The 25,281-nt window shown below is 41.4% G+C and overlaps 2 protein-coding genes across 3 annotated transcripts; one reads left to right on the forward strand and one right to left on the reverse strand.

Moving 5' to 3' along the window:
- Positions 1-96: 96 nt before the first annotated feature.
- Positions 97-11,156, reverse strand: flt3 (fms related receptor tyrosine kinase 3). Its single transcript, XM_069703648.1, has 25 exons — positions 11,060-11,156; positions 9,136-9,305; positions 8,341-8,417; positions 7,423-7,565; positions 7,149-7,273; positions 6,916-7,027; positions 6,633-6,772; positions 6,243-6,415; positions 5,949-6,087; positions 5,658-5,835; positions 5,392-5,492; positions 5,181-5,295; positions 4,889-5,097; positions 4,693-4,802; positions 4,481-4,613; positions 3,702-3,806; positions 3,515-3,625; positions 3,170-3,326; positions 2,966-3,078; positions 2,707-2,828; positions 2,085-2,207; positions 1,744-1,855; positions 1,545-1,644; positions 1,090-1,195; positions 97-986 (listed from the first exon to the last, which is right to left on the reverse strand). Exons 2-25 carry the CDS (start codon positions 9,143-9,145, stop codon positions 846-848), a joined length of 2,955 nt encoding a protein of 984 aa, XP_069559749.1. The 5' UTR covers positions 9,146-9,305; positions 11,060-11,156; the 3' UTR covers positions 97-845.
- pan3 (poly(A) specific ribonuclease subunit PAN3) lies at positions 9,712-25,161 on the forward strand. Of its 2 annotated transcripts, none has more exons than XM_069703649.1 (18): positions 9,712-10,400; positions 11,376-11,497; positions 11,751-11,823; positions 11,922-11,992; positions 12,943-13,090; positions 13,380-13,597; positions 14,045-14,149; positions 14,250-14,307; positions 14,836-14,997; positions 15,463-15,579; positions 15,934-16,035; positions 16,884-17,049; positions 17,278-17,365; positions 17,621-17,760; positions 18,592-18,721; positions 21,478-21,542; positions 21,630-21,768; positions 22,535-25,161. In XM_069703649.1, exons 1-18 carry the CDS (start codon positions 10,031-10,033, stop codon positions 22,673-22,675), a joined length of 2,415 nt encoding a protein of 804 aa, XP_069559750.1. In that variant the 5' UTR covers positions 9,712-10,030; the 3' UTR covers positions 22,676-25,161. The 2 variants fall into 2 exon arrangements, with proteins under 2 accessions (XP_069559750.1, XP_069559751.1); XM_069703650.1 differs by having other exon boundaries at positions 12,946-13,090.
- Positions 25,162-25,281: the final 120 nt, after the last annotated feature.

Below are 25,281 nucleotides of genomic sequence, written 5' to 3' on the forward strand. Positions count from 1 at the left end.
GTTTCTATAATTATTATTATTTTTTTTAATCTTTGGTCTTTCTTGTAAAATGTTAAATTATTTCTGTTGAAACTACTCAAATAAAACAGTCTAAGAAACAATACACAAATTATTAGAGAATAAATCACCTCCACTGCAATTACCAGTCTTTCATTTGATGAATAAAGTACATTTTACTGCAGGTATAATACTTTTAACATGACAATTAAAATACAGTGTAAAAAAAAATCCATTGATATATTCTGAGAACAGACAGAGCAAGTTTGAAAAAAAGAATATAAATGTGTATAAAAACTGAATTTAAAATTGGTTATGTACTCTATAAATGTCCAATGATATTTAAGGCAAAAAGTTTTCAATATGTAATATAAAATCAAATCTAAAACTGAATGATTAGTTGTTACAATATACAAACTTAATGCAGAAAACAGTTACAACTCCATTGCTACATGTCCAAAATATAGTCCTGAGAATATTTAGGATCCTTTTAACTGCACAATACAATATAAAAAAAATACTGTTTTTCCATATAAAACACATTTTCACATTGAAAACATAACTCACTGAAATAGCATACTTTCCCTCTACTTTTGTTGCATTTGCAGATTACTGAAAGTTTCATTCTTTATCTGTCCTGTGAGTCTAAAAATGCTTAAAATATTTGAATGAAATATAAAGCAAATCTATTCTACTGTAAATATTGAGGTTGGTATTATTAGAAAAAAATTAAGTAGACTGACAGATCAAATGTTTTCAACATTAATGGGTGATCACTTTGTATCGGACGGCTTCAGAGCCTCCTCCGTAGGTGCCACAGTGTCCGAGTCGGATATCTCTGCTTTGTTTTATTTTGCTGCATGGGTTGGACAGTAGTCATTGGCTGACTGCGTCTTGTTTTTGACTTGATTTGTCAGGGCAGAAATGTCCAAAATGGCCGTCGCATTATGGTAATCGCTGGAAGTCTGGTCGAGCGTGTTGTGGTAGAGCTGGAACAAACAGAAGACACTTGGTTAGGAAATTTTTCATTATTAATCCTGCAAATAGATCAGATACAGTATTTACATTCGCTGTCCAGTATTGGAGCCCTACCTTCTCCTCTCTGTCGGTCAGCTGGTCACACATAAAGGACACCAACTTGGAGAAAGATGGGCGTTCGCAGGAGGCCAGGGCCCAACACGCACACATCATCCTGTAGCTGAAGAAAGTCATGGAAAACAGGAAAACTCAGACTTATACAAAGCTTCGATATCAGAAAAGATTTCATGTCTATAAAGATTTTCAGTGATTTTAACTTTTTTAAGATGGCTGGACTATTCTAATTTTATGGTCTTAAAGAGAGTATTCTTCTGTTTTGAGGAAGTATTCAGATTCTTTGCTCATGTACAAATTTCAACAGAGCAATGTAGAAATGCCCCATTATAAGTACAGTTACATATTCAAAAGCACACAATAATTCTCAGCCATATTTACTTAAGGTATCAAAAGTCCTCTAAAATGGATAATTTCACACTATAAATAGATTGAATCAGAGTGAAGGCACTTACACAGACTCATTGGAATAGTATGGACACTCCATCTTAAATCCTCTCTCAATCATTGAATAGAACGTGTGATCCACCTTTATGCCAGGGTACGGAGTGACACCTAAAAACAACAGTTTATATTCATAATATTGCAGGAATCAATTGCATGTTTGTCTTTTAAATATGTTGCTCGCGATGAGTGTGTGTCTGTGAAAGCTACCGAGTGAGAAGATCTCCCAGAGCAGGATGCCGTAAGCCCAGACGTCACTCTTCATGGTGTACATCCCATGAAAGATGCTCTCCGGTGCCATCCACTTCACGGGCAAACGCACCTGTTGGACAGTAAGGCCAAGCTATCAACTTGGGTCAATTTTACATTAGAAGAACTTTATTTCACTGACCACGTACTAATTGCACTGCAGTTACTGAGTGGGGACTAAAGGCTACCCCAGCTATTGTCTACCATTAACTTGTATTTGAGGCATTTCGGGAACATGGTAAACTTAAGAAACTTAAGAACCATTGAATAAGGTAAAATAACATAAGTATGATCTGACGTACGTTTCCTCTCACAACATAGTTGGAGTCATTATCGATGTCCCGTGCCAGCCCAAAGTCACCGATTTTCACCAGCCTGCCTTTTGTCACCAACACATTTCGAGCCGCGAGGTCCCGGTGGATGCACTGCAGACAGAAAGGAGCAATCGTAAGTATATTTGAGTGAAATTTGAACTCAAACATTTTGTGTTCTTCTTTGATTTGTCACTTAATTTGATTCGACATGTAAGAAAAACTCATTATCTTGCAATATTGATTGATTGCTGGGTCTATAAAATGTTAAAAACAGTTAAAAATAGACATAACTATCTCCTAAAGATCAAGGTGATGTCTTGTAATGGTTTGCTTTATCTGACTGACCATCCAAAACCCTTGAATTATAGATGTAATATCACAGAAAAACTGCAAGTGAGAAGTTGAAACTGGTAAAAAAAAAAAAAAAAAAAAAAAAAAAAAAAAAGGTCTCAAGTAATATTCTATCCATTGACTAATCCGATAATTAATAATCTTATCTGATGTTGAAACATGAAAACTCAAAAGAAACAAGTGTGTTTTATGTGTTTCTGTAGAGAAGGTGGAAAGATAAAACATTTTTAAGAGTTTGTTTATTTATTAGTTTCCTTACATTCTTGGAGGAGAGGAACTCCATGCCTTTGGCCACTTGGAAGGCAAAGTTCAGCAGGTCATCAAAGGTCAGGGCCTGCAGGTCTGAGGCCTGATCGTCTGAGGCTTCATAGATCTCTGGGTCTGCAGACAAACTTCGTTCAGTTATAATCAACAGAGTTCAGAGTGATCAGTCACTCTGATCTCATTTTCGTTTTACATGTTCAATTTCCCTGGACGATAACGCGCATGTTCTCCTGGTCTAACACGGGGTTTCTGACCTTCATAGATGTCCATGTCAGCGGAGTTGATGGTGAGGAGGGCGATGTCCTCCTGCCCCCTGGTGGTCGCGCTGTACATGGGCACATAGTTGTCCACTGTCATGTTTAACTCACTGCGAAGACACAAATGTGACCTGATTGTAATGTAGCTTTGTGAAGTGGATTGTATTGCTCTTTCAAGGCCTCGTTTGCCTATGTTCCCACCTGGAGTTTTTCCTGGGATGCAGGTTTTGGTACAGGCTGCTGAAACGATCCTTGTTAAAAGCATCTGTCACAGACTTGTGGTAGCGCTCACTATTGTTTTTCAGGTAGTTCAGGAGGTCTCCATAACAGCAGTACTGGAAAATCAGGTATATAGGTCCTGCATAGAGGAAATTAAATAATAATTAGTAAAATTTTAAGATGTTTGGAACATAAATAGCCGACATTATGACTTGGACACAAGTGTATGATCAATTTACTCTTAAGATAATCAGAATTCATGAGACTAGATACCATCTTTAAAAACTCACCCAAATACCTATAGGATAAAATCAAGTGTAGACCCACCCAAATCCGTACATGCACCAAGCATGTTGACAATGTTTGCATGTTGACCGATGTGAGTAAGCATCTTGAGCTCGGACATTAGAGCCTCTTTCTCCACCGACTGGTGTTTTTCTGCTGGGTCAAATACAAGATCAGCCCCTGAAAACCAAAACCTCTGTGACATTTCACTCACTGAATAAACACTGACCTTTAAGCATCTTGACAGCCACCTGCTGTGAGACTCCCGGTTTTTTGATGCCATAAGCGGTAGCCTGGACTACCATTCCGAAAGCTCCCGAGCCCAATTCTTTACCTGGGGAGGACACAGAAACCGTTTGCTTATATCAGCCTCACAGGAGTATAACTTTTTGGGCACATTGTAATGAAACTTGGAACAATTACATGAAAAGCTAATTACCGAAACTACATTTACTGAAATATTGTTCACAACTTTGAGGTACTTTAGTTTAATGGTTTCCATTACATGTTACTTTATACTTTTACTCTTCTAGTTACTATTTATACTTAGTTACTATAATATTGCCCCGCTAAACTTCTCAGATGGTTTAGTTTAAATAACAGCTCAGAGCCCAGGAGGGTAAAACTCTTCACAAAAAAAAAAGCAAAGAGTAGAGAAACGTAAAAAAATAAATAAAAATAATTTAAAGCATGTTTATGTTGCAGAACTTTGTTTGTTCTTCCTTCCTCTTTAGTCAGCCATCTTATAACCCTTTAGATTTGTCTTGTGACCATTTCAAGGGACCCCTGCTGGTCAAATATTGATGATCCTTATTTACAATTTAATATATCAGTGCTAGAGGCCAACTGACTGCAAAATTTGTACTCTTTATTTTAATACTTTAGGTAAAGTTAGCTAATAATACATTTTACTTTTACTGAAATGTGATTTTGAAAGCAGGACTTAAACAAGTACATCGCTCTATTATTACATCTGGTGTCATGTCTATTGTTTAGTGTAATTCATACCCAGTTCCAGGTTCTCCCTGGGAAACTCCCATTTCTGGTCGTACTCAAAGTCCTTGAAGTTGATGTAGATGTAGTCATTGTCATTGGACCCAACCATCTGGATTATCTGCAGCTGAGGCTGATACTGGGGTTTCTATTGGAAACACAAAAGGTTTGGTGTCATGTTGTCACATGTGTTTGTGTTTGTATTCGTTCTGATGTGTAATACAGACCTTCTTTTTGACGAAGTATATAAGCAATATGCTGACTAATGCCAAAGCCAGAAAAAGAAGCAGAGTGCCCACTTTCAGCATCATCAAGCCGTTGTCAGGAGGTGGAAGACCTAAAAAACAAAACAGACATGTTTACACAACGGCTTTTAATGATGCCAATTTTATAAAATAACTGTGTAAGCAATGGAGTTCTTACTTCCTTTGACGGACTCGAGTAAAACGTTGTAGTACATTGGCTCCTTAAATTGGCACCAGGAACCAAATGAGTTTGTCAGGCAAAACCTTATATGGTTTCCAGACACTAATTCTCTGTTCACTGAGCTCTTGATTGTCTTGTTACAGTAGGAATCAGAGTCTATTCGGCGGGCTGTTAGGATCTCTTTCCAGGAAGAGTCTGTTTCACAGCTGCAGTGAGACAAAGAGCGAGGACTTTTAAAAATCAGGGCTGCAATACCGTCGGAGGTGAGCAGCTGTGAAGGTAATCATACCTGTCGTTGGATGAGGAGCAAGACAGCCAGGTATAATTTGCTGGCACAAAACTCACAGTCTCAACGGTGATGGTATCATCAGCCTCATTAAACTGGAATTTGAACGTTGGTTTGTCTGAAATAAAATCAGTGAATTATATGCATTGCAGTATTTAAAATAAAATTACACTTTTAAAAATGATAAACTTGTACCGAAGTTATATTAACTTACCGACGACACACACTGATATTGTCTTTGTTTCTTTTTGCCCGCCGGCCTCCAGATGTAATTTATAATCTCCTGATTTGTGTGGATTAAACAGCCTCACAGTCCTGAGAAAACAGCATTACAGCCAACAGCTTTAAAGGAAACTATTCAGAGGTCTTTAATTATATACCTCATACAATTATATTTGACAACAGTAGTTATCTATTATTTCTCATGAATAGGTCTTAATCATCAGGTCATTGATCGTGTTAAGTCTCCTGAAACACTACCTGTGCATTGTTACCCATTCATCTCTCGTGCATTTAGTCATATTTTTATCCGGAGTCTCCCAGGAACAACGTTGGAGCACCGGATGGTAGGAAACACTGGCTTGCAGACAGGTGCCGGGTGCGTCCGAAGCTGCTATGAACTTACTCTCATCCAAATGGGCAGAGAGGAAACTTTCAGCTGAGGCAACACAAGAATAAATCAGGACGTGTATTTTAGAAAAACAAGAATCATTCAGAATTATTCAATGGTAAGAGTTGCAATTGCAACACATACAAAAGAACTCTACTAACCCTGGACATGAACGTAAACAGACTTTATTTTGTTGTTTTTTATCTTGCAGGTATATGTGCCGCTGTGCTGCACACTAACTGATCTGATGAGCAGGTAGGCCATCACATGTTTCAGATGTGCGTCGTTTTTAATGCACATCTGGAGGAAAAGCACGCAGATGTTATGATTTGAATGAAGATCAATACAGTAATTTCTGTCTCAGGCTAAGCAATGTTAAAACAGTAGTTTTCAGAAAAACATTAAGGGAAAATTTTCCATGAAAAGAAAATTGTTTCAGTAGAAGCTTAGTGTACCTCCTTCTTGGTGTCACATGCTAATGTCGCAGCATCCAGTTCTTTGCCACGATTTTCCCACACAGGAAACGGCCGGCCAAACTGTTCCACTCGGCAGCGAAGCAATAAAGACTGACCGGGGCTCAGGGTCACATTAGAAACCTGATCAGGTTTCATGAAGTCGCTCCCTAATTCTAAAACACACAGTCACACAACATACTTGACAGTTTTTAAACATTTTTTAAAATATCACTCTATTTACTTGAAATGTTTGCTATGACATGATTAATTGGAGATAGTCCCTGGCCTGTAAATTGCTATTCCTCTCACCTTTTCAAGAAGTTCAGTCAAAATTGAGCAAATTTTCAAATTTTTGCAATTGTTTATTACCATACCATATATTCTAATTACCATAGTCGTAAAGCTGGGAGCATTCTTGTCCTTCAGCGTTAGTAGCACAGCACATCACTCCTTGAGCAGAATATTCTGCACTTGTTATTGTGCTCTCTGCCCTTTCATTGCTTGCGTGAACATATGTCCCAAACTTGTTTCTGTTCAAAAGCAGGAGAAAAAAAAATGATATTCAGAGTATCACACTGTTATATGATATTAAAAAAAAAAAAAAGCTGGTGTCTGTGGACTAAATTATTAACAAGTACACGTACTCTAAAGTGTAATGGATGTAATATCTTACCCAGACCATTTAATTTCAGGTTTTGGAGAGCCCTCAGAGATGCACTTTAACAGGGGGGATCTGCCACGGACATTTACACAGTCTAGGATCAGCTGTGGTCTTGTGGGACGTTCTGGAAAACACATTAAAAGAAAATGATTGGCATCAAACAGTCCAGCATTTGTTCGCTGTGTTGAGTGTTGGCTGAGCATTGCAGCAGAGATAAGAGGAGATACAAGAGAGCTGCTACTCACTCATCACTACATGAAGAACCACAGTCTTGGAGAAACTGGTCGCTTTGCTAGTTTCACAGGTCAACGTGTGCGTCCCTGAATCTGTTTCTGAGAGGCGTGATGTCACCATGAAGCGACTCCCATTTCTGATGAGGTTAAAGTAAATGCTTCAGTTTAATTATATACACATTAAAAGACCAAACACACTTATACACACACGCGCGCGCACGCACGCACGCACGCACACACGCACGCACACACACACACACACACACACACAAACATGTTCACTTACGTTGTCATCAAATGGCCGATCCAGTTGCAGACAGGAGATCCAAGGAGCCCCTCCAGGGAGATGTTGAGCATCTTACCCGCAGACACCTCGATGCTGACGGGACCAGTTGCATTCAGATAGTCAGCGAGTAGAAAACAGGCCACCTGAAGGACAAGACTTCTCATCAAAATCTCCTACAGTAGGAAGCCTGAAATTATTCACTGTTTTGTATATATGTTGGAAATGCAGTTAGACCAAAACACTTGGATGTTATTTACGACAAATTATTTGCAGCATGAAAATACAGTTTAGTAATATAGTTACTAAATAGTGTTTTTCTTTCCACACAATAGATTTTTTTTTTTTTATTAGATTTTTTTTTTTTTTGGGGGGGGGGGGATTACTGTCACTAAGGTATAAATTAAATGTCTATTACAGTGAATTTTGTGTCTTGTGTAACTGACTTAAAACTGGTGTCAAATTTGGAGCCTTTTTAAAGGTTGTATAAATGACACTGACTGATTTCAAGAAATGAAACAAAAGTAATTTTGGTCACGTTTGGGCTATTTCCCCTTTGATGTTTTACAACCTTTTACTGCTCAACACTTCTTTCTTTTTTTTTCTTTTTTTTTTTTAATTTCAACTTACTGTGTGGGGTGGTGCTGCACAAACTTTTAACGGCATGTTGTTATCCAAAACCTACAGTTGTAATGTATGTCCGCTGCTGTCTTATCAACCAATGCTGCTGATGTGTTTATCCAAGCGTAAAATAAAAAATACATGCAAAATTCAATTTTGATTATTTGTGTATGCACTCACTTCACTTTATAAAAAATAAATAAATAAATTGACTTTGTGTCAGTGCAGAAATATACAGCAATTCTTAATGGACTGTTACTTGAAATGTGCTTATTATTGTTCAGTTAAAAGAGCTCTTACCTCATGACTGGGTGCACAGGCCTGAAACTTCTCACCAACAGAGCTGAGCGCGCCCGCAGCACACAAAAGGAGAACAACTAGAAAGACAGAAAACAGCAACTGTATTCCAAACATTTTAAACATAATGTCTGGATAGACTAAAATTGAAAAAAGGGGGAAAAAAAACTGTTACTTTAGAGAAAATGAAAAAGTTTTAGAAACACTTACGCCACATGCCACAAGCATCTCTTCACACATTATAATAGTATATTTATTATATTACACGCATATTTATTTGTTGTTTTGAAACCCTAATTAGGTTTAATTATAACTCCAGTGATTATTACAGGGAAGCACACATACTATGGTTCTGATATTTGTTTTTGGGGCAACATACTGTATGTCACATTGAAGGAAGAAGTAGTGTCAGCCTTTCAACACAACTTAACCGCTTCTGGTCGATAAGGTTTCTCTTAACTACTGTATCGTTTTACTACAGCTGGATGTTAATAGATCAGCACTGGATGTTGTTAATAACCAAATGTTGCATAGGCTAATTACAACATTTGATTCTGACAAACAATGGCGATTCAGTAGGGATTTAATGTAAAACTAAATTTAAATGAAACATTATTTTTGCTCATTTTCTGATGAAAATTTTCCCTGAATATAGGGTAGTATGAAAATGTAGGCTACATATCTCAGAATATCCTTAAAATCCTACCCTTAATTGTTACAAATTGGATGAATTAATTGTAAATTCACTCTGATTCTGCAGTGCCAATAACTCATCCCACAGATCACAGACTTACTCACCAGCAATCATATTTCTTTGCCTCTGCACTGATGCTCTTTTTCAGTCTGGTTCACATAGTCACTCCTGGTTCAGGCTGTGGAACTGATGTGTGCAAGCTGTGTGCAAGGAGACTACCTTTTAAATTGAGGAAGTACTGTATATAACTGCAAATGACAAGTGTTAGCCACGCCTGGAAAAAAAAAAAAAAAATACAAATATTTGTTTACAAAGCCGTAAAATATTTGAAAACAATAAATATTTTAAATTAACTGCAAAAAATATTGACGATATACCCTAATGGTGTCAGACAAACGTTCATTAAAAAGGAAAGATGTGACTTAATTCTGTTTTAAATACATTTATTTCTAAAAAAAAAAAAAAACTTTTGCTCTATCTTTCTCTTTTCTCACGGACATCCTGTGAACTTCTTCCTCTCCACTTATGTTATCAGTACCAAAAAAAAAAAAAAATGTTCAGCGCTCCAAGTTCAATTTGCAGCATGCAAGCAGGTAAACTCCACCGGACGCTTGTACCCACAATGCAACGCTACGCTTTGCTGCTCTCTGCCAGAGCAGCCAGCAAAAAAAAAAAAAAAAAAAAAAAAAAAAAAACAACAACAGGCTACTTTGCGAAGAAGGCAGCTGCATGGATAGCGACGACCAGGATTTTTTTTTTTCCTTTTCTTTTCTTTTCTACATTTCATTTCACGCGTGCAATGTTGTTCCCTTAAACCGAGATGCATTTTAGCCTTATAATGTGAGTACCGGGGAGCCCGACGTGTTCTTCACCGGCTGGAGAGATATCAATCCGTTGTTTTAAGGGGAAACTGTTTGCAAGCTTGCTGGCTAGCGCGCTAGCTCTCTGCGTCTCTATGTGTGAGTGTCTTCCGGCAGCAGTGGCGGCAGCAGCGGTGCCATGAACAGTGGACTCCCCCCTTCAGCTGCTCCGCTCGGGGGTGTCGGGATACCCAATGTGAAGGTGAAGTTTTGCCGATACTACGCGAAAGACAAAACCTGTTTTTATGGAGAGGAGTGCCAGTTCCTGCACGAGGACCCGTCCATGGCCAGCCTGCCGCTGCACGGCGGCGGCGGCGGCGGAGGGAGCCCCGTCCCGTTGTCCGTGGCCGGGGGTGGCGGGACGCCAGCGGGGTATTCCCTCGGCGGCGGCTCCGCGGTGGCCTGCCCGGTCGGCGGCGGCGGCGGCGGCGGCGGGGGGACCGGTGCGTCCAAGAAGAACGAACCATTGGGGCCCGCGGGCGCGTCTCTGGAGGGGCAGCTGTTAACCAGTGAGTAACACGACGGGCCTTCCAACACGGAGGGGGGAGGGGGGCGGACCGTCTGTGACTTTACTTCGGGGCCTTGTGGAGCTTTGTTAGAATTTAGCCCGAGGATTCACTGAGGCCTGTTTTTTTTTTTTACCCTCCAAAAAAAACAACAACAACGTGGTTTACATGAACCGGACCCGCACCAAAAAAAAAACAAAAAAAACCCGCAGCTTCCTGCGGACAAGTTTTTTTTATCTCCAGGTTTACTTGGTTTATACCCGCTAACAACCTGTAACATTAGCCACGCTGCTGCAGCTCCCACCGAGCAGGCCTCCCGCTGTGACAGCTGTGAGTGGGCACAAATACGCGACCGCTAGCCGGTGCAGCTATCAGCCAGCTAAGCGTCGGCTAAACTTAGCTGACCGCATGAAGACACTTCACGTGGAGCTTTACCTTCAGATGCCGGCGTCAATTTTCTTCTAGTTTAATGTTCGGCGTTGCTGTTTTATTATTATTATTATTATTTATTTATTTTTTAGCAATACCGACGCTCGCTGTTCATTATTGTTTTGTTTTTGTGTCGACTCGAGTTTTCGAAGCGTAAACAACAACAACAACAACAACAACAAGCAAATAACAGTCACTTCAAAGTGAAGCGTGAAACTCTGCCTACGTCCAACCTGGACTCAGAAACCAGTGTCTGTGGTTGAAATGTCGTCGTCAGAAGATGTTCATAGTGAATATATTCCTTCAGCAGCTTTATGTTGTGACTCGCTCTGCAGCTGTGACTGTTTACATGCTTCCTAATGAGCTCTGATTGGCTACGGACACACACGGTGCTGAAGTTCAACGGCATACTTTAGTTTCTGGTGTCTGTGCAGAATTATCTCTGGAGTTATCTCGTTCTGGCTGCAGGCACTATTTGCTAAACTCTTTGTTTTTGTTGTTGTTGTTGTTGTTGTTGTTGTTTTGTGTGTGTGTGTGTGTCATCCACAGTACCAGGGATGGAGGGCGCAACCCTGAGTGATGCCAATCTTACCAACTCTTACTTCAGCAGCAGCTTTATTGGGGTCAATGGGTTTGGAAGCCCAGCGGAGTCTAAATACTCCATGATGCAGGTACAAGAAGGAAGCTGGACGTATACAGCCGGTGTAAACACACAGACCGCTTATAAACATTGCTATTGATGTAACGTTTGCAAGAAAGATGGACTGAGGTGCATGATGTCGTCAGTTTGACTTCATTTATTTGAATTCCCTGTCATTCACGCACATTTTGCCGTAACATAATCACGTTTCGTTGATGATGCACATCGGTGCGCAGTTGAGTGTGTTTTTGCAAAACATCTGTTTTCGATGCTGACCTCTTTAGCGAATGACCACCAGCAGCAGCTCTCCCAGTCTCCTCAACGACGGTGCCAAGAACTTCAGCCACAGCGCTCATGGTGAGACACCCTCAGGTCTCTGCCGGGCAGCGCGTGATCATCATCCCCTAAATGTTGAAAGCGCGACTTTTCACCTCCTTACGCTTGATCTTTTACAGATCCAGTAAACTCCCCAACATCCTCACTGTTCAGTGATTTTGGTGCTCTTAGCATTTCCCAAAGGAGAAAGGTGAGCACACAAGCATGTCCAATCAATTCATTTAAAGCACTTTTAAAGTTTCGTACTGTACTTTTGTATGAGTAACTTAAACCCATCCGCAATCAGTCCGACGATGAATTAGCTTCTGTGGGCAATGGTCAATATTTCGGGGGTTCTGTTGTCGCAGCGTGTGCTGGTTGTTGTCCACAGTCCCATTAGCAACTTGAGACACAAAGGAAGGGATCTGTCTTACAACATCTATGTCTGGATCTGTTCACAAGTAACCATTACAAGCAGAAACCAGAACGCTTTCGGTACAAAAATCTTGTTCCGTTGCCTACAGATTCTGTATTCAAATGCAGACACAGACGCGGATACATTTGTTGGTACCCTTTCACAAAATAAAAAGGCCTACATTTTCTCTAAAATCTCTTCAAATTAAAAAAAACAACAACCCGTAATTGTCATCCATGATTGTTTATTGCCATATTTAATGAAAATCCGACTTCGCTTTTGATTCAACGGAAAATTTTAAATTTCAAAATGAATGAAAATGTCAACGCCAAAAGATTATCAGACCCTTAACCTGACGTTTTGGTGCACAACCTTTAGAAGCAGTCGCTGCAAACAGATGAATTCTGCATCTCCGGTCAGCAGGTGCTGAAGTCTCAGGTTTGAGGGGTGCCTTCTTCTCCAAACTGCATGTTTCAGCTCTTTCAAAAAATAATTCAGATCAGGACTCGTAGTCGACCACTTCAGAATGTTCCAATGTTTATGTAACTTTTCAGCAGGAGGGAAGCGTTGTTTTAATGAGCTATAAGGGCACCACCAAATTTATCAATGTCCCTGTCTGTTTATGTAGAATTATGAGAAGGTACTTAAAACCCAACCAGGATAAATTACATTTCCATCTCCATCTCTGTTGTCTGTACAGGAGTGGTAGACTTCATGTAATTCTTGCATGTTTTTATTGGGGTCAGCAGACTCCTAACCCGGCAGCAAGTGAGTTCATCCCCAAGGGAGCTCCACGCATGGCCACCATGACACAGTCCACTGTGCAGGCCTTCCCCTCGCCGCTCTTCGCACATCCTGGTCTCAGCAGCTCCACAGCTGCAGCTCTGGCTCCAGGTGAGGATGTTTTTTTTGGAGAACTACCAGCTGAGAAATGACCCCGTTATATCTGCTTTGCTCTACTTTCTACATGACTCAGTTTTGTTTTCCGTGTTGAGTTGTGAAATTGTATAGTTCAGCAAGTATGGGAATTCCCTCTTGTGTACAGCACCACATTAGCTCCCGTGACACAAAATCTTAAGTGTTGCTTTTAAATATTTGATATGATGGCAGCAGGAGAATGCTACATGTCTTTTCTGATTTTTCTTACTTTCAAGTAATATTTCCTTTCCATCTCCAATTGTAGGCATGTCTTTGTCTGCGGGGTCTTCACCTCTCCACTCCCCAAAAATTACACCACACACCTCACCTGCTCCTCGTCGGCGCAGTCACACCCCGAACCCTGCCAACTACATGGTGCCCACCACCGCGTCTGACCCGGGAGCGCACATTATTCAGAAAGAGACTGTGGGGGGGACGACGTACTTTTACACGGACAACACCCCGGCACCGATGGCTGGGATGGTACGTTTATACGTTTGGAACGAGAGGATTTTAAATGTCCTCACCACACATGCAAAGATGCATCAACACACAATGACTCTGAATTGATTGTAAACCAGAAAAATTAATTCAAGTCAGTCTGTATTTAAGAATTGTGTTTCCTCCGAGGTCCTTTTAGCAAGCTGTTGTGTTGTAAATTCTTGCAAACTACACTATGCTAGTGTGTGATTTTTGTGGATACCAGTGTAGACATTACCAATTTATAAACCGTTATTATGGCCTACTCAGGGTTGTAATTTGGTTTCTACTGGCATTAAGTACCTAACACTTAATTTAGATCCCGATCAGAGTTTTGTTCCATCACGGTCATTTGCATAGCTGCAAGATTGAAAAAACGGTTTATGTATGATCACACTGGTTTTCATTTCTCAATAAATAGGAAGCTGTGTGTTTCTGGTTTCATCGCAGGTGTTTCCTACCTACCATATCTATCCCCCCACCGCGCCCCATGTGGCGTACATGCAGCCGAAAGCCAATGCCCCGTCCTTCTTCATGGCTGATGAGCTCCGACAGGTAATTGCCCAGTTGCCTTCTTTATTTTTCACCAAACGCCCACCTTCTCCTTTTCTCTGGAGGATATGTCTGATATCCTTCCCACTTGTTTCTCCTTCAGGAGTTGATAAACAGACATCTGATAACCATGGCCCAAATTGACCACTCAGAGAATCCAGGTAAAGCATCTACTTGGTTGAGAAAACAAGGCAGCAGGTAAATATACATTTTCAATCCCTGAAAAATATGCTCAGTGTCAAACATAGTTCATTTTGATGCTCTGTTGTTGGTTTTCACATGTACACAAACCAGCACTGCTCATTTAAACAAATGTGCAAGTCTGTTGTTGAGTGGATTTTCGTCATTGTTAGTTTGAGGTGTGTTGTTTCTGGACTCTCGGGGTCTTGCGCTCTGTCACTTACATATTTTTGTTCTGCGTCAGTGGCAAACATTGCAGTAATGGGCTCCAGCTGTGAACCGTCAAATTGCATTATGATAAAAGTGTGAAAGCAAATTCTCGATGAAAGTATAAAATCAAAGTGTAGTGCTTATTTATTAGTCTTGGTCAGAGTATTTATATGCAAAGACCAAGAGTTTACTTGAAGTCAAACATTTTTCTGATTGCGCGCGTGTGCGTGCGTGCGTGCGTGTGCGCGTGTGTAATGTGTTGCTCTTTTTTCTTTTGAAACTGCGTCTGCTTTTGGCAGATGTACCATCTGAGGTGGACAGTTACCATAGCCTGTTCCCCCTCGAGCCCCTCCCCCCACCAAACCGCATGCAGAAGACCAGCAACTTCAGCTACATCACCTCCTGCTACAAGGCGGTCAACAGCAAGGATGACCTGCCTTACTGCCTGAGGAGGATACATGGTAAGAACTGTGGTGACAGTTTACAGTAAATCGCTCAGAGAAGCATATACAGATGCTACGAACTAAAAATGAGTGTTGTCAAAAATTGGAACCACATGTTGACTCGTATGGTTACTTAAGTGAAAAAGCAACTAAGGCTGCGATAACTGTTCCTAAAGCAAGCCAAAATGTTTCAAGAATATTTACTTAAAGAAAAGTATACACCCCCTTTAAAGGGAAAATAATGCAATTGTATGTTGTCTAAAAACAACCTAACCGAATTGCAACAAAAAAAAATATTATTATGGATGAGAATTGCAAGACATGCACTGTATGTTGCCTCAGTTTCCTTTGAATAAACATGTTATTGAATTGTTATGCTCCTGTTGTTGCATTTAATGGCAGCACAGGATGTGATGGTGTATGAGAAATAAGAATCTTTTAATAGCGTAAATTTGTATTGTTTTTTATTTCTACTGTTCCCAGGTTTCCGCCTTGTTAACACCAAGTGCATGATGCTGGTGGACATGTGGAAGAAGATTCAGCACTCAAACTCAGTCACACTGAGGGAGGTCTTCACCACTAAGGCCTTCGGAGACCACTGTAAGTGTCTACTTCTGTTAATGTATAAACATATGTTTCACACATTAAGTTTTCTTGTTACACAACCATGTTTTGTATATTTAGGATTTTTTGAAATAAATTCCAATTTATAATTTTTGGAAATCAACCAAAATTGCCTAAATTTCAAGATTAGTGATATTCATGTTACTGTTCAAGTTCTATCGGTGAATATTTGTCACCAAAGTTTTATCTAAGGTTAGTAGGAATGATAAATTACCCAGTTTGCTGATCGATACCAGGTTCTCCCATTTTAAAATCTCACGATGGAAAAGAAAAACCTTTCAGGGAGTTTTCTGTGCTTTTAATTTGCATCCTCTCCTTCCCCCCCCCCAGCATTGGTGTTCTCCTACGACTTCCATGCAGGTGCAGAAACCATGTTCAGCAGACACTTCAATGATCCAGCAGCAGACTCTTACTTTACCAAGAGGAAATGGGGTGAGTTGGTCTTTCATCCCTTCCTCCTTCACCTGAAATAGACGCAGCCTCTCCTCAGACGGCTTTGTGTACACCTCTGCTTCGCACATTCAGACTTTGTTTACTTGTTTGATAATGAGGTCATCGCTGTAGGTCTATATGGATGTGTGTTTTCACATGCGCACGCGGTTGTGCTCATGTCAGACACTTGATAGCTTAAATTGTACATTTAAAATGAATGAATTACACATTGTCAAGACGTTTAAATGTTTAAAGCTAAGCCTTTGGGAATTGAGCGTTTGTAACGTGATCTAGTTTGACAGTTGGCCTGCGTGTCTGAGTGAAAGAGACACAGAGGAACCTGGAGGAAACTGTGGCTGAAAGTGATCCTTGGGCAGGTGCTACTGTATAACCTACCTACAGGAATTACAGACAGACAGAGGAAGCAAAACCATTCTGACCTCGGTCTTTATCTAGTCTGTAGCAAACAGCTCACGTAGGACTTGGACAGAAACAAGTGTGTCCTTAATGCCATTGCACAGGGTAGTACACATGCTAAAATAAAGTGCTCAAACCACTAGATGATATTGCCTAAATGCATGTCTATGAGAGAGGGACGGTTGCAAACCCAAACAGCACTCCACGCAGACAGTTGTTTACACTGTACCTGTTACTGAAATCATTGAGAAAATAATCAGCAGATTAATCTGATAAGAAGAAATTGTTAGATTAACGTTTTTTTTTTTTTTTTTTTTAAACTGACGTAACTTGGAAGATAAGATTACAGAGGAAACTAATGACAGTTTAAAGTGTAGTCACATTGAACCCGCAGGCTGCTTTTGTCTGATAAATCACGTTTCTACATGCAGGACAACATGAACCACCGCCGCCGCGGCAGCACGCCGGCCTGCTCCCAGAGTCTCTGATCTGGGCCTACATCGTCCAGCTCAGCTCGGCCCTGCGCACCATCCACACCGCCGGCCTGGCCTGTCGTGTCATGGACCCCAGCAAGATTCTCATCACTGGCAAGACCAGGTATATGCTTACAAACACTTCAGCAGACGTTGTTGTTGAATGTCGTTCATCAGAGCCTGTCGCACATAACCATACATGGCTGTGTACGGAGGTGGCGGTATGACGAACTGTAAAACAGAAGCAGGAGCGTATTCTCAGTTGAGGTTTTCTTTTTTCACAATCATGTGGTCGTGCACATAACAGCAGCCAGAACTCAATTTTGACGTTAATGATCTCTTATCTCTGAAGGTTACGGGTGAACTGTGTTGGGGTGTTTGATGTCTTAACGTTTGACAACAGTCAGACCAATCATCTTGCCCTGATGCCACAGTACCAGGTACTTTCTATGACGCGTCTTGGTTGCGGTCAATTTCATTCGAAAACACTACTGAGTAATTGTACTGCTTGTTATCTCATTTACTTCGTAATCTGAGCATGTGTGGTTGAAGCTCTTTTCAAATGGGACATTATATCCATGTGTGTGTGTGTGTGTGTGTGTGTGTGTGTGTGTGTGTGTGTGTGTGTGTGTGTGTGTGTGTGTGTGTGTGTGTGTGTGTGTGTGTGTGTGTGTGTGTGTTTTTTTTTCCTGTAGCAAGCAGATCTCGTGTCGCTGGGCAAGGTGGTCCTGGCTTTGGCATGTAACTCCTTGGCTGGCATACAAAGGGAGAACCTGCAGAAGGCCATGGAGCTGGTGTCCATCAACTACTCTTCAGACCTCAAGAACCTCATTCTGTAAGAGGGGGGAGGGATGTAGTCCCATGTGTGCATGGCAGTCATGCTGTCCCAGGGCTGTGACTTTGCCACAAGTCATCACAGGCCTCTCAGATGTCAGCCCAGCCTGATGTCTGTGACGGATGGGTTTCAAACCAAGATTTCACAAACATCTGCAGTACGATGGAGTGTAAAGTCAAACACACTCAAATAAAGTTTACAAAACACTGCGGCTTAGGATACAAATTATTGTGTTTGGTGAATTTCGTGTCAGCAGCAGTCAGCATGGAAGGATCCATATGATTTTATTCTGATTGGGACAAACTCAGAAATGTGTTTCTGGTGGCTCTCAGTCACTCAGGTCATTGCATTTGTTATAAATGAAGGGCTGATGAACTTCCTGTCGGTACAGTGCAGCCAGTTGCCCTTGACTTCTACATACTGTAGAGGATTTAAGTACTGACCTTTGTGGCTGATGATTTTCTTTTTGAAAGATATATATTTATTTATTTTTTTGGGGGGGGGGCATTTGTGTGTTGATTTGTTTGTGCACAGTGGAGAGATGGAGAGGAAACATGGAAAGAGAGAACAGGGAGTGACATGCAGTTAGTTGGCTGGGAGTCGAACAGGGCCGCTGCTGTCTGGGTGATTTGGGTCCTGACCATTCGGCCACCAGGTCACCCAAAACTGATAAACTGATGCTTTTACTCTTATTAGGTTCTTCTTAAACACAGTGTGCTCATTCTGCCTTTGAAGGTGGTTTGATCACAATGGCTGATATTAAACCAGATTTTTTTTTTTTTTTTTTAATCCACCTGAAGGGAAACTCTACATGCTTTTTTGTTTATGCAGGTATCTGCTGACTGAACAGTCTCGCCTGCGCAGCGTCAACGACATCATGCCAATGATTGGAGCCCGATTCTATACACAACTGGATGCATCGCAGATGAGGAATGATGTCATCGAGGAGGACTTGGCCAAGGTAACATGAAGGATGCTAAATTCATGTTCAGAAATACATAAAGAAACCGTTTGTGTTTCACACGGCACCAACAGAAAGCACGTGTGAATATGCACAAGTCAGTGGGATTCTCTTGAGGCAGATACTCTCGGGTGGGTTTATTTCGCATAGAGGGAAGTTGTGTGTGCACACAGGATGTTGTACGGTATATTGTAGGGTTTGTCGTCGTGTCTTGAATGTGTGAAACAAGTGACATGAAACCATCGCATTTTTTCAATTATGCCCCAACTTCCCTTTCTGTCCTCACCAACTACACCAAAACTAGTTTGTGTTGGTGTTTTTACACTCACACACAAACTGATGTGCCTGTTTTGGGCTTTACTAGATGCCCAACAAGTCTCACAGTAAATTTAGCAACGCAAATGCATTGAAGTAGAAAAATGTCATCAACATAAGATGAGAGAAAAGCGGAAAGTGAGAGCAACGAAATGACACTTTGGAGTAACAGAACATGTGAAGCTTTTCTAACCAAACTCGCCTGTGACATGCTGGTATCTGCGTTGGTGGGAAGGTGCTAGCACTTCCTGTTTATCAGTCCATCTCTGCATTATGTTACCGCACACAGAAAGGTAGCAGTGCTGTTTATTTGCTTTGGGAGTCAGTTTGTTGACAACCACATTAACTGTTTAAAACTTGTGAAGCACATTATTGAGTTCAAGTCTATGTGGAGACCAAGAAGGTGTTTTTATGTTTTTTTTAATTTTTTTTTATAGAAATCCTGAGTTCACGTACTTTAGTTCATATCGAGGGAAGGATTTCATGCAGGATGTCGTAGGTCTGCCACTGTGGCTGAATCATTGTTTCAGGTGTGCAGGTTATACTATTCACTAAACATTAAATGTCTGATGTTTTCAAAAAGAAGGAGTGTTGTTTAGATGCTGCTTTGATACTGTTGACCAGGAATGCACAATAATACCGGCCCATAATGAACGTTTCTGCCGATATGACGGGTCAATAAAATGACACTTCATGTGTGTGGGCAATGCCATGAGTCTGATGTGACATTATCACATCTCTCGTGTCAAGTGTGAAAGTGGGTGCAACAATATGTCTGCACCGTTGTTGTTTAAAATTATTTTTAAACAGACCACAAATATCTATTTGCAGTGATCGTCTCAGGGACCGCATCATCCAAGCCTTTTTTTCATAAGATGAATTTTACAGGTTTGTTTGAAAGAAAAGAATTCATAAAAATATATTTAGCATGTTTTACATTTTTCTTTTTTAGAATTTTGAAAAGGGCTGTATTTTATATCTGGATCTGCCAGTGGGCATAATAATGTGTTAATTCCACGACAGGAGAGACTTTATGTTGGCTGCAGTTAGGTGACATTTTTTTCTATCTACGCATGTACGTATGTTAAAGCAATCGGCCAAAAGAGTTGGAAAATATTGGCAAAATTCCAACATCATGCATCCCTACTCTTGATTATGAGACGTCTTCATCATCTGAATTATTGTTGGGCAATTCTGCTGAAAAACTATTCAAAGCTCCGGGACAAGTAGCAGTTCTGTCAATAGACACCACCTACGAGGCTCCCGTATATTTTGTTTTTCATAAAAAGACATAAAGCTGGACTGTCAGTGACAGACTATGATTTTCCAGTCTGTCCTCCATGTAGAGGACACGACTGTTAAATTCACTAAGTGAGCCTTTTAACCATGTAGAGTCCCGACAGTCCTGTCAACTGTAGCAGGTGTCTGTTGAGACTCGGTGTGAGCAAACTGGTTTTTAAAGATAAGGGTTTGTTATAATTTATAGAAACCGTAATTAAAGTATCAGATTTAAGACTCATCTCATAGTATCCTGATCAAAAAAAAAATTTTCAACAATTTGATGTCATTTATGTCAAATTTTGGTTTTATGGAGTGTTTTCTCAGCATATTTCTTGAAAGGAAAAGTAGGAGTTTTGAATCTGCGGCAGAAAAATAATCGTAAATACAGGTTGCAGCACGGTTGGCTGATTGGTTTTCAATAATTTTCACTTTGTCCAACAGTGCAGAAAACGTTTGACAGGGTGAGGCAGGCAGAGAGGAGGAAGAGAAGGGATAAAGGCAGGACTAAATTATATCTGCAGAAGGTGAGCTTAACTCAACTTCAACATCCGCAGGTGCACATTTAGTCGTGCAGCACTTTGCTCTGTAAACAGGACCTGTTTGACGTCATCAGAGATGTTGCAGCCCTGCTGTCTGGTATATCTTTGAATTCGGAGATAAGTTACAAAAATACATGCAGCGTCTTCTGGTCGACTTTCAGTAAGGAGGAAGTGTTTTGTGGAAGCTGCGAGTAAACGGGATCCAGTACCATGTAGGGACTGAAAGTGATGCTTTCAGTTTCTAAAAAAAGGGGTCCATTTCTTTTATGGAGCAACTGTCACAATGACATTCATTTTTTTATTTTTTTTTAAATTTGATTTATTAATTAATTTGCCTGTTTGCATATATATATTTATCCCTCGGCCTACAGTTTAAACACACTCCAAAGCACCGCTCTCTCTGTGCAACTGCAGGGGAGGACATCAGAAACACGTGTATGTGTTGGAAAATTGGTTCTTCCTATTTGTTTTTGTTTTTTAAATGTTTCCGTCACTGGCCTATTTCCACTTATATCCAACCTGTGCAACTTCTCAAAAAGGTGCCTTCAGGATTTTCACTCTTTTTATTTGTCATGGATTGAGCATATTTGATGAATAAAAGCACTGTTTGCTTCCTTGCAGGAGGTGCAAAACGGCCGTCTCTTCCGCCTGTTGGCCAAACTGGGCACCATCAACGAGCGGCCGGAGTAAGTAGCCAACCCGTGTAAAGCCGCATCGCTGTCCGTGATTTGTGTTCATGTGCTGACTCTGTGATCTTCTGTCGTGTGAATCAGGTTTCAGAAGGACCCGACGTGGTCGGAGACGGGCGACCGCTACCTGCTGAAGCTTTTCCGGGATCACTTGTTTCACCAGGTGACGGAAGCGGGGACGCCCTGGATCGACCTCAGCCACATCGTCTCCTGCCTCAACAAAGTCAGTCAGCTTCCTCCTCCCTTTTTTTTTTTTTTTTTACATTTTTATTTTTATTTTTTTATTGCATTGATTAAACTGCAAAATGTTCACATTTGATAAGTAGTCCACTGAGTTAGTCAGACATGCATCGTGACCTATTTTCTGTTGATACTTCATATTCACCGGAGAAAAACATGCATGCGTTGGCCAACCGACTGCAGAAGAGAGTAAAAGTAGGTCTGTCTGTTGGCCTCCTTCCACCTGAGACATTGGGTGTTTAGGTAGCTGCCAGTCACGGACACGGCGGAAATGATTGATAAAATCTCTCACTCATGACGCACTTGTGAATTTATTTTCTACATGGCTCACAAAAATATACTGTAGAATTCAACTGAGGTGTTTTTCCAACTAACACATACTCAAAATTCGAATCACCATCACACTGCAGTACATAATTTGAGCTAGCAGCTTCACTTCCTTCCTTTTTTCTTTTAATAAATCCGGAGCCGATAAATGCTGTTACTTTTTGGATATGACAAACTTTGAAATGTTTCATTAACATGTAAACTCCCTCATACATCTGCATATTTATGAGGTCATCTGAGGTGCGCCCGCACAGATCGCAGAGAATGTGTAGCATTTGCCCTCAATGGTTCATAAATAGTTTGTTTTTATTCTAGTAATTGTTGCAGCTCTACTCATAATCCGTACAATATTAAGTCTTAACAAGTTTTCTTACAAAATCCGGGGTAATCACATTTTCCTGCTTCTTTCTGTGTTCGTTCAGCTGGACGCGGGCGTTCCCGAGAAGATCAGCCTGGTGTCTCGGGATGAGAAAAGTGTCCTGGTTGTGACCTACTCGGACCTGAAGCGCTGCTTTGACAGTACCTTCCAGGAGCTGCAGGCTGCTGCCTCCGGCTCTCTGTAGCGCCCTCTACGGGCCCGGGAGCACACTATTGCACTACAGCGGAGGACCAGGCTAACAGACGTGACATCAGCATGGCGAAGGCAGCGGGGCAGGGCTTCGTGAACCTCAGTCACATACACTGACCCTGTCCACCAGGAAGGCTTTTCTAAAGTGTATTTTTTTTAGTTTTCCTAAACCCCGCAGCTGAAAATCAAAAAAGAAAAAAAAAGAATAAGGACAAAGACAGAAGCTGTGACGAACGAGTATGACATATGACATTTTTTTAGATTTTGGGGAACAAAATGAGAAAACGTGACTTTCTTTCCTGCTTTTATTGTTTATTTCTACAGTTGGGGTTTATTTTTCTGAGGAGGATGCACTAAGATTTTAATTTTTTTGTTAATTTTGGGTTATTTTTATGAATATGTGTGAGTGGCCTACAGGGTGCACAGACAGAGCTTAAGTCACACACAGACATGAAAACCAGAGCAGACTCAGAATCAAAACAAACAACAACAAAGAACCACAGCTTTCTATTGACTGCATCACTCTCCCGGTTGGAGACCACACCCCTTCGTTCTGACGCACTAGGAGACGGGACACACCACTCAAGGCTCTGACTGCGGGGGTGGAGGGTGGGTAGGGGGCGGGAGGGGGGGGGAATGGCGGCACCTGTTTCATGTAATGGGCCAACCCACCTTTGCCTTGGTTGTTGGTGCCCCTTGAGAAAGGACAAACCACTTGGGTGGGTGGGAAGGGTTTGTAAAACTGGAAAAAAAAAAAAAAAAAAAAATGGAACGTAGGGCTCATTCATACCTGTGGGTGGGCGGGCTGGTATGGACTGGGATCTGGGCGGTGAAACACGGTTTCTGTTGACACTGAGGAAGGGGTGTCTTCTCCTGATGCCATCTACCAAGTGTTTGTTAATTATGCAGCAACCACCTTTGGTTAATGGACACTGTTGTGACATCAACTGCTCAAGGATGGGTCATTTTGGTTCTGCTGTCCAGCACTTGGGTGTAGCCCGCGGGTGGGGCTTCTGTTGAGGTGGAGCCACAGCTGCCTCTTTTGTGGAATGTCCTTATTTTGTTCCCCACCCATCCTCTCACCCCCCCCCACCCCTCCCCAACGTCCCCCTACCTCCTTCTCTCGCTTGCTCTCCCCTCTCTTTCGCCCTCCTATCCCACACTTCGTGGCCCCTCAGGGGGTCTGGGCCCCTCTACGTTTGAGAAAAAGTGAAGCTTTTTGTGAATTTTTTTCCAGCTGCTTTTTCTCTTTGCTCAGCTGGTGTGCAGGAATGCATTATGGGACATAAGAGGGTGATTCTTTTTTTTTTTTTTTTTTTTTTTGCCTCAATTCTGCTCTTTATTAATCTGTGGACCAATTCCAGCAGGGATTTAGGTTAAAAAAAAAAAAAAAAAAAAAAAAAAGGGGGGGGGGGGGGGGATGGAGGGTAAAGGAGAACAGGAACAGGGCACCAACTGTAATTTGTTTTATTTGACTTTTTAAGATCATGAAATACAAATGTGCTGGATACAAAAGCAGTGGCAAAGCTCGGCTGTTGCACTCACTCGGATGGCTTGGATTTCTCTCAGGATGACGAACAGCTGGAGGGGCCCGATGATTGAATGTGTTTGGCTGTCATTGGCCGCCCCCTGTCCAGTCAGCTAGATGAGCTACAGTGGAGTGGGTAGGACGTCTTCAGATGGAGGTTTTAGGAAGTTAGCAGAAGTTTTAAGGCATTATGGAGATCATGCTCTTGAGGGATTACGCGTTGCCCTGAAGCACAGATCATTTTCAGTTGTGATTTAAAATCTCGCGTCAAAGTTAACTGAATGACTTCACCCTTAAAAAACAATCCAAGCTCTGCCAGGCCCGCTTGTTCTTGGTTCCTTCTGCCTTCGTTGGGTTGTGTGAATGTGTATGAACCCGAGACTTTAGAACAGCAGGGTCTCGCGCACGACACTTTAAGGTGGAGGGAATAATCAAGCACGGTGTCTCGGCTGCAGTCGGCTTCACTTGTCCTGGAAGTTGAAGGTCTGTTCTTCGGGGCAACAGCCGTGCCGGGAGCTGGCTGTGTTAGATCATGTACTACTTCCTCTGTTTTAGTGAAACGAACCGACGAAAAACATTTTTGGTGAATGTGGTGCTTTAGAAAAAAAAAAAAAAAAAAAAAAAAAAAAAACCAACCTCAAAACACAAGACTCTCACACACTTTCAAACACACCCACAGCCCCCCCCCACTCCCCCCCCTCCTCTGCGCCCCCCCCAGCCCAACTCGGCCTACACAATGTCAGTGCTCATATCACTGTATTCAACATTGTAACACACACACACACACACACACTCCAGTTAATATCGTTGATGACCTCCCCCCCCCCGTCCCTCCTCATCAACACACCTACAATCACCATCTTAGTATGTTTTATGCCCCTCTTGTGTTCTTGTCTCAGATTTTGCAATATTTGTGTGTACAGCAGTATTTTAATAAAGAATACCAAAACTGATACTTAGGTGAGACCTTGTGTGGTTTTGCAGGTGTGTAAAGACTTTTAAAAAAAAAAATCTATAACGGAAACATGTTATAACATTTATGCAAACATAGTAAAAACGGTCAACAACCACGG

The sequence above is a fragment of the Brachyistius frenatus genome, unplaced genomic scaffold, assembly GCF_029030835.1.
Source record: "Brachyistius frenatus isolate BFR_SWC_R1_liver_20210118 unplaced genomic scaffold, ASM2903083v1 Contig_47, whole genome shotgun sequence".
Taxonomy (NCBI): Eukaryota; Metazoa; Chordata; class Actinopteri; family Embiotocidae; genus Brachyistius; species Brachyistius frenatus.